At 31.8% G+C, this 9,593-nt stretch overlaps 1 protein-coding gene across 1 annotated transcript in view; it reads left to right on the forward strand.

Annotated features, from left to right (window-relative positions):
- Positions 1–6,595, forward strand: part of LOC141531015 (uncharacterized) — a 28,961-nt gene extending 22,366 nt beyond the window's left edge. Inside the window, exons 2-5 of the mRNA XM_074248484.1 lie at positions 2,609–3,011; positions 4,738–4,828; positions 4,916–5,088; positions 6,430–6,595. Coding sequence (XP_074104585.1) covers positions 2,832–3,011; positions 4,738–4,828; positions 4,916–5,088; positions 6,430–6,546 — 561 coding nt within the window. The 5' untranslated portion in view covers positions 2,609–2,831 and the 3' untranslated portion in view covers positions 6,547–6,595. The remainder of the gene's footprint in view (positions 1–2,608; positions 3,012–4,737; positions 4,829–4,915; positions 5,089–6,429) is intronic.
- The last annotated feature ends 2,998 nt before the right edge of the window (positions 6,596–9,593 follow it).

Genomic DNA, 9,593 nt, shown 5'->3' on the forward strand with positions numbered 1-9,593 from the left:
GTCGGATGTCGGGGAGTGATAAATGATAAATGCTGTTTACCGTCAGACAGCTAATGTGATTTTCGCGTCGCTAATTAGATGTGAACATAAATTCGCTTCCAGCCGAGCTGGTACACGCTCTCAAGATTTTCCGAGCAGCTCTGCGTGATGTTTCGAGTTTCGTGTTTCCAAAATAATTATTCGCGGTTTATTTACTCGGTGAAATTCACGGGGGTGTTTTTTGTGATTTAGAGTGCGGGCATCATAAAACTCTGTTTCACTGGTGCTACGTAATATAATATAATAGTTTAGGTTCGGGTTTTCGGGTTGAACAAATACGCGAGCAAGTTTATAGTGTATATAGTATTATATATATGTATGTGAATGAAAATTTGCGGTGTGGAAAGCAGTTGCCATGATATCGTGATGAGAACTCTACATATATGTATTTATGATACCAGAGATGTGAATTTGCGAGGACACGGTACGTCGAAAACTGCCAGAGGCACGTCACTGTAATAATTTCATCTCTCTGCACTTCCTCCTCCAGTTTACCTTTCAGTTTACTCTCATATTTATGAATGTCGATAAGGATAATTTCTCAAACTAATTCTATTGTTACAAACAATAAACAGTAATTTATAAGTACACTGACGAATAAAATTTAATTTAGCTCCAAAAAAAAATATTTCCTTTCAATTATCTATCTAAAAAATGATAAATAACTGACTTGAAATTAATTCTCACGTTAATCAAGGATCATTTGATCTGAAGAGCAAAACTATTACCATCATTCCTACCTACAATAGTCGCTTTAAATCAAATGGTACTTGTCAACACAGAGTATCTGGCACGCGACCACTAAACTAAAGTTTAATGTGCCCACATAACGTGTACCCGGCATATGTTGTCAGCAAGAGTTTGTACAGTCTACTGTCCATTTAACCATTCAGCCCCTTCAGCGACTTTAGCTGAATTTACGGGACTCATGCCCGTATCCGAGGATAAGAACTGTCAGGCCACCCCCATACCATCCGAGCAAAGAAGTTCATCATACACCCAATAAAGATAATAATAAAATTAAAATGGCCCGAAAGAAACAAACTTTAATCCCCGGCAAAAATTATACCGGTTAAATTTGATGTCCAGGATACAAATTACACCTTCTATTTTTAGATATTTTCATTAAAACTTTTATAAAATTTAATCCGACCGTCGTTGCAATAATTAACTTTTATAAAGTTGTTAATTGAGTTTATTTGTTGTAAAGGATTAATTTGAATAAATATTGACTGTGAGAATACAAAATTATAATTTGAATATTCAGATATCGGATAGTAGAAAAATTTTTAAAAAGTTTATGTCGATAGCAATATTTATTCACAGGGGTTTGTTTAATTTAATGCTTGACATGGTGGGTTCGTGTTAGTATCAGATCATGAGAACCGCGATTTAAATACATATTTATGCTGAGATTGATAAACATTGAAATAGAGTTAAAATAACACCGTCGAATGTCGAATGACTAAGTAGAACAGCGAAAGGGCAGGAGAAGGGGGTTGATTGTTTCCAAATGAATTAAAACAACTAAACGAGGCGGAACATATCCACGCGGGTCATATCAAGGATGTTAGCGTGACAAAAAAAAAAGTAATATACAAATTAAAGCATGAACCGTGTCGTTTAAAGGGGATACAATCAACCGGGTCTTTATTCAATAATGTGAGAAAATTTTTTTACCCTGATGACAATCTACGCCTTGCCGGGTATGAGATTTTTTTTTTCTAGTTTTTTAAATATAAAGTCGATCGTAAAAGATCAAATGAAAAGAATCTGATACCATCGGGCATTAAATCGGTGATGAATTTTTAAATCTTTTGGATAAAAAGCAAGAAAATTCCGAGCTTCCTTTAACTTCTGACTAGACTAGACACCCAGACGCTTGTCGGGGTCCAGATATATATGCATAATAGTGTGGGAGGGATCCTCCGAGGATGATAAGGAAATTTAAATGTCCATTGAATATTTTGAGTGCTCGGCTAACAGTGACCGTTTTGAAAAGGACTGAGGGAGAGGGCTCGACTCCGCTCAGCAGGTACCTGTTCCGCTCTCTGGCTCTGGATACGTCAAGGACTGTTATGTTCGAGCCGGTGAATAGACCGAGGGGCCGACATCGGGGGCTCGGAGAGAGTGAAGAGAGTTGATGCACTTGTTACATGGGACACCTATTTCCTACGCTTACGCTTACACTCTTTCCAAGAGCTTCTCAATTTACTGTTATGTTATACACGTCCCTGGCATGTTCCACGGATAAATTAAGTTTTTATAGTTTTAATTTATCGATCATTTCGCTTTTCAACTCCTGGGGCTTTTTAATTAAAATTTATAGTGTAGTAAGGTTATTTTTATTATTATTATACTTTCGACGATCTGATCGTTTAATTTAATACCAATCATTGAAGTTTTTTTTTTTTTAATTTTTAGTATAAAGAGTCTTAATTAGTCGGGAAAATTATTTAAAATTTTAATTGTGAATGAAAGTACTTATTTAAATAAAATTTAATAATAATAATAATAATAATAATAATAATAATAATCTTATAAAAAATGAAGAATTTAAATTACACAGAAGCCAAAGCGATTTATAAAATGACATTAAGATAAGATATAATAATATAATTTAGCACATATACGGATACCACTTAGCGACTAGCGCGATATCAGTGAGAAACATGCATCACGCAAACAATAACTTGTAATTCAAAGTAATCATGAGAGTATTATCATAAATAAATGATTAATCACGAAAAGGGTGTTTATAAATTAACGCAAGTAATAATTAATCTCGGTACATGATGGATTCGCGAGTAGTATACACACTATTAGTATTAATACTGTCGTGCATAATTTACAAAGTTTATCAGTTTGAAGTGAACCCAGAGGAATTCTCAGTGGCGTCTTCCAGTCTGAGGATTGACGCGAATCCTTCAGCATTATTTGGCTTTGTCACTCAAACAGCCGTCCTGGAAAAGGTTAAACACATTTATTTAACAAATTTAATCTCCTCTTCACAGTTTGCTGCCGGCAAACAACTACTAAACATTTTAATGCCACCGATAAACCCAAAACTTTATCATTTTTGTTTAATTTTGATCACATCATTGTTAGACTGTTACAGCGAATTAATTACACCCCGAAAACATTAACCATCAACTGTTTACCATCGGGCGTTGATTGACGTTCATGGTCGCAGCACAAAAGTTTAAAATACAATTAAATTATATGCTCAAGCTCGGAGAATAATTATTTATAGATAAATATTATTTAGCTTATTTATTTATTTGTAGTTCGTTAGTATAATCCCCGGCCCCTGGAGATTAGTGTCGTTGTCACTGATCGTTAAATGAGGGCAAATTCTCGTCAGTGTATAAAACTTTGAAATAAAATAAATGGGGGTAGTTTTGAAGCCAACGAGCCGGCTTTGCACAATGGAAAATACAAAATACTAAATACACAAATTCACATATATGCGGATATATTTTGTGGTACTGTATACGCCTATCTAAACTTTATTGCAGGAACGATGCCAATGATAACATTATTGCGTTATTTTATCGCGGTTGCGACATTCAATGTCGGCAATTAGTTACACGAGCTTTTGGGATTTCCGTGCTCTGTTGTGAATATAGCTATATATGTGCGAATGTTCTGACAAATTTACTCTATCACGCTACATCGATACACTCCTATTTCCAATATAACCCAACTAGATAACCCCAAATATAGAGAAAAATATTCTAGAAAAAAAAATTTTTAATGAAATAAAATAAAATAAAATAAATAAATTGAATAACTTCCGATAACAGTTAAATTTCAACTTTGAATAGAGTCACTATTAGTTTTAATATTTTTGACAGAAGTTTTATTATTGACATTTTATTTTTTAAAAAATAAATTTATTTATTCTAAAAATTAATAGAATTCTTTTTCAATAAAAAGGTACCACAAAAATTGATTAATTATTTTTTTTAAATCTTAAAAATTTTTATAACAATTCAAATTTGTAATTTTTCTTCTTTAAAAAAATTTATAAATACTTTATTTTATTAAGAAAATTATTCAAATAGTTAATAAAAAATTTTTCCATAAAAAATTTCAATAAATTTAATAAATTATTAACAATTTTTGTAATAATTAAAAGTTATTTTTTTTTTTTTCATAAAAAAATTAAACAAATAATTGGAGTAATAATAATAAAAAAAAAAAAAAATAGATAAATAAATTAAAAGAAAAATAGTTACAAGCTGTGCAGGAAAAGTCTGCAGACGGAGTTGGAGAGCTTGGAAGAGGGAGCACAATCGTGTGAATCGGTTGATGTAGTATAGATATAGGTAGAACGGGATAATGCGGGCTTGATTCACTCCTGGTGGCGAATACGGGTAGGTCATTACGACCCGCGAGCCCTGTAGTCGGCGTGAAGCTTCGCAATTTCAATTATAGGTACTCGGTTCAGATCACACCGTCATTGTCGGGGTGGGTCTCGTCATTCCGACTTGATCAGCTCCCTGTTCTCTAATTGTCCGGCGCAATTATTTAAATATTAACACCGATTGCATGCCCAGTATCAAATATTTAAATATTAACACCGATTGCATGCCCAGTATCAAATACTTGCCCGTCTCTCGGCTCCTGTCTTCATTATTACATATTACACGCTCTGAAAATTTTCTCTAATTAAAACAGTTCTCGTTTTTTCAGCTGGCGCCCTGGCTAACGAGACTCGCGGACACCAATGCCAAAAATGTCGGAGTTGGAAAATTCTACCGGGCTTTTTCAAAGCTCATCCTCGGTATCAAACAAAAAAAAAAATAAATAAAATAGTATTTTTCAGTAGCTTGTAATCACAATAAAAATAAAGATAAAAATATATTTTCAGACGAGGGTAAAATTCATCTGATGATCACAGAATACAAAGCAGGAAAATATTTAGCTCTCGAAACGGAAGATCAGTTTTATAGACAACGGATTGAAATAAAAACAAAATTTTATCACGATCGAACTATTCTTTCAACTACAGTGTACTCACGTAAAACTTCTCTACTCTTTCATGTAACTTTTATTATTATATGTTATTCTATTTGTCTTGTATTTCTCTTCTTTATTAACTTCTTTTTTAACTCTCTTTCTTACCAACTTCTGGCTCTAACCTTTTTTCAATCGACTTCAAATAAATAATAGTTTAAAAAACTACAAAATACCTTTTAATTTAATAATAATTGAAAAGTTTAATAAAATTTTATTGCCATATATTTTATTTATTTTTAAAAAATAAAATAAGTGCAATAATATCTTAAAAAGCTTTCTGCATTTTTTTTTTTTTAAGAATAAAATAAATTTTTTAATTAAAGCCGAAAAATTTTAGTTAAAAATATTTTATTTAATTAAAAAAAAAAAAAAAATACATTAATTTCATTGATATTTTTTCTTAATAGTAAAAATTAAAAAATTTATCATCCACGTCAATTAAGATTTAATAACTGACAACATTCCATGAAATCAATAACTCATCTTCCAAATTCCGATAAATTCTTTTTGTCCTCAATCTAACGCAATATTCTAAAGAACCTGGCTGAGGCAGACTCGAGCGTAACAATGCTCATGTAGACTAAAGTGTACGTAGAGGCTTTGCACCCTTACCTGGAGATTTGCTCGAGCGTACCGAAATTAAGGAACATTATTATATATTATACATTACATTATACAGAACGCAGACAAGAAGAAAGAGACTCGAGGATCTTCCGACCGTTATTCTTTAAAAAAATAACCAACGGATGATCCGAGCGCCAACGGTCCTCTTATTCTCTATTCTCTTTGGATCTTTGGAGCGGCACGTGCCCTAAGTCGATCAGACCCTCACAAAGAATCACGACCCTCGGTGATACTTTTCTTCTCTGTCCTGTCCCGCCGGTTAAGTAACGCTGTTACATAAATAAAAGCACCATCCATCTGCCCGCTTTTCGCGGGAATTTTTTATTCTCGTCCTCAAAGTAACAAACTACAAATTTTTATTATATTTTTTTAAGGAAAGTTTCAAGCGATGTTTTCGCAAATAAATAACAGAGTTTGGAAAAATGCAGTAATCCATGACCTGGTGACCAGTCGTCTCTAAAACTATTTTTTGTCACCGAAATAAAATTACTTTATTCAGCCAACAGCTGTTGCCGGCACGATAACTGCTCGTGAAAGAAATCATTGTTGTTTGACACGTGTCACCACACCACTTTAAACTTTTTCTTTCTCTGTAGTTCGAGTTTGAGTTTTAGTTCTGACCATTTTTCACCCAGAAAACTCACAACTATTTTCAAAACAAAAAAAAAAGTTTTAAATCTTTTTCTTTGGTTTTTTTTTTTTTTTTTTTTTTTTTTTTTTTTTTTTTTTCGATTGTTGCAGAGCACTGTCGGACAAGTACTGCGGTGGCAAGTTCAAAAACATCTCGACAAATCACTCAAACATGTATCAACTATTTACAAGTCTCTCCAAAATGAACTTCAAATTTATTCTGTGTGATTAAAATAATTAAAATTAAAAATATAAATAGTTTTTAATATAAAATAAAATTTTCTTTAAAATAAATTTCTTGGTTTAAAAGTTTTTTTCTTGAATCAAATTAATTTTCTTTTCATTCTAAATACAGCTGAATTAATTTATATATATTTTTTTTTTTTTTTTTTTTTTTTTTTTTTTTTAAGGAGCTATTGTGTATTTCTAAGGAAATAAATAATGAACGATAATGGAATTTATACTCATTATTCAAAACGAATTACAAATGAGTGTAAATAAAATTTTTTAATCAAACACACGTTAAATATTTGGGAATACGTAATTACAACTCTAATTACTATTACACTCACGTATGCAGGGAAAACCTTATTGGTAGAATTAACAGCGGCAAAGAGAGTACATAGCCGAAGTACTTGCGTGTCTGCTGCTCATGACATTGATTGATGTTACCATTTGGTTTAGTGCGAATGTTCGCCAATTATCCAGCATGTACGTGTACCACCACACCGTGTTCGTTCCCAAAACATGATCAACTTGAATTTTTAAAAATAAAATCCGCTGATTTATTTTTCCGAAAGAAAATAATTTAATAAATAAATATAATTCAAAATAACTACTAAAAAACTTGCATTGCCCATCAATCTGTACCAAAATAAGCTTGTATTTATTATTAATTAATAATTATTAATTATTAATTGTTATTGATAAGGCAAAATGTAAAGTGGTGGATAATAGAACAAAGCTCTACGTGCTCAGAATTATTATTATTATTAATTACTAATGATAATTGGTGGTAGATGCTGTTGATGGTTTACTTGTACAGAAATTCTGGTTGCTGGATGAAATTCTGGTGCCCAGCATAGTAATCGACATTAACGACCAAGTAGGCTATGAACAGCTCACAGAGTAGACAGCACTGAGCCTACAGAAGAGTAGAGAATCGGCAAATAGCTCAAACTAATTTATGCGGGTAGACACTACTATCGCCACCGATGTTCTACTGCGGTCCATGTCGACAGTTTCGTCCTTCCTGCTAGATTAGATCATTTAAATTGCCCTCTACTAATTATTTATTGAGTACATCAATTATTATTATGAAAAATATAATATAAATTTTATAAAAAATTTTTTTATTCAGGATGTCATTAATATGTGTTTTAATTGGATTATATTAATTTTTATTACATAAAATAAACACTATCGTGTCAATATTTTTGCAAAATTTCAAATAAATATTTTTTTACATAATTTTATATTAAAAAAAAATTGAAAAAATATTTTTTTTTACAATATAATCAAAGTAAATATAAATTAAAAATAATTATTTATTTTTATAATCAAGTTAAAACATTATATTAATTATAATAATTATAACAGTTCTCTGGAATTTAATTAAAAAAATTTTTTTTTCTATCAGTAACTTGTTATTTAAGATTATAAAAGACAAAGTTTAACATACGACCGCTAGCAGCGCTGCAGTCACAAAAAATTCAATAAAAACTAAAAATTAGAGAAATTTAAATCCCCTTCTAAAATTTCAAAGCTTATATCAAAAAATCCGGAAAATTCTTTAGAATTTGGGAAAATAAAAAAAAAAAGCAAAAAGTTATTGGTCGAATCATATCGACCAGGCTGCGGATGCGGTCCCACTCCCGGGCGCGATCCCACTACTGCCCGCCACGGAGACTTTTGGCTGCTGGGTTTCCCCTCTGGCCCGGTTCGCCTCTCCTTAGCCAACCTGGCCACCCTGGACTCCTCCAGAGTGCCCATATTGATGGCGAGCTTAGTGCGGACGCCCAGTCAACGTGGATCCCGCACCCACAGTGATCCCCGACCTCAGATCCTCCACAACAACTAGCCTCCGAGTAGCCGGATTACAGGAGCCGCCACACTCCCAGCTGAGAGCGACTATGCTTATCGTCCATATGAACTGAAACCTCGACCTGCTTAACTAAATTCTTTCTTATCAAAAATTCAAAATTCATCCCCTAGAATTCTAAAATAAATGAAATTTCTTCTTATCAATTTTTTTTTATCGAATAAATTTTTTTTTTCTCGGAAAATTTACCAGAGGTCATCTTACGAGAATTGATTTAGAATATTTGTAAAAAAAATAATAAAAATAAGGACGGGAGAATATTAACGAGAGACAGATCAGCAGCTCCGAAATTTAGCTGCTGACTGGCTATAAAATAAACGAGTGCTGACGTTCGAGTATTAAACGAGCGAACTCAACGTGGTACGATCCTTATATCCCTTCCTCTGTCTATATATGTTCCCGACATATCCCACAAATATATATATACCAATTTTCTCGGTTATCTTAACTTCGTACTCGGTTGAACCCTTTAATTAAAGTACCAATAGGAAAACTATTAAATTTTCTTATTCCGCGAGCTACAACTTTCGCGGATTAAGAGTTCACTATTTATAGAGAGTAAATGCTGTAACGAGGCCATATGTCACGCCTACACTTCTTCTATCTTACATATTACATCTTATATCTTCACTAGGATAGCTACTGGATCTAGAGTGTCTTCGGCAATAATTCCTCTATATTTATGACAGCTCTCATTTCTCTTCTTTTATATTTTTCCGCTAAGACTCTCATTTTTCAGTCTTTAAAATTATCAGTCGATACATTTGTCTTCCCATCGCTTTTTTTTCTATAAACAAACACCAATTAATCTTCGAAAAATAATAATGAAAATTTTAAATTAATTTATTAAAATTTTAATTTAAAAAATTTGATTACTATAAAATAATTTTAAATTAGACAATTTAATTTAATTTCTATAAAAATTATCCTTATCAATTTTCGTGTATATCGTGTGTTTTTTAAGCACAATATTAATATTTAATTATTAATTATTATTTTTTTATTTTTAAAAATTATTTTTTAAATGAATAAAAAATATTTTGTTATATTTCTGACCTGAAAAAAAAATAAACTAAAATATTTCAACGACGTGTACAGAAAAAAAAAAAAAAAGAAAAAAAAGAGGAGAGCAGTAAAACAGAAATACCGACCGGAGTTGAATGCCGTCAATTAA

This window comes from Cotesia typhae, unplaced genomic scaffold, assembly GCF_013202065.1.
Source record: "Cotesia typhae breed Kobodo isofemale line unplaced genomic scaffold, CoteBio_Ctyphae contig_5, whole genome shotgun sequence".
Classification (NCBI taxonomy): Eukaryota; Metazoa; Arthropoda; class Insecta; order Hymenoptera; family Braconidae; genus Cotesia; species Cotesia typhae.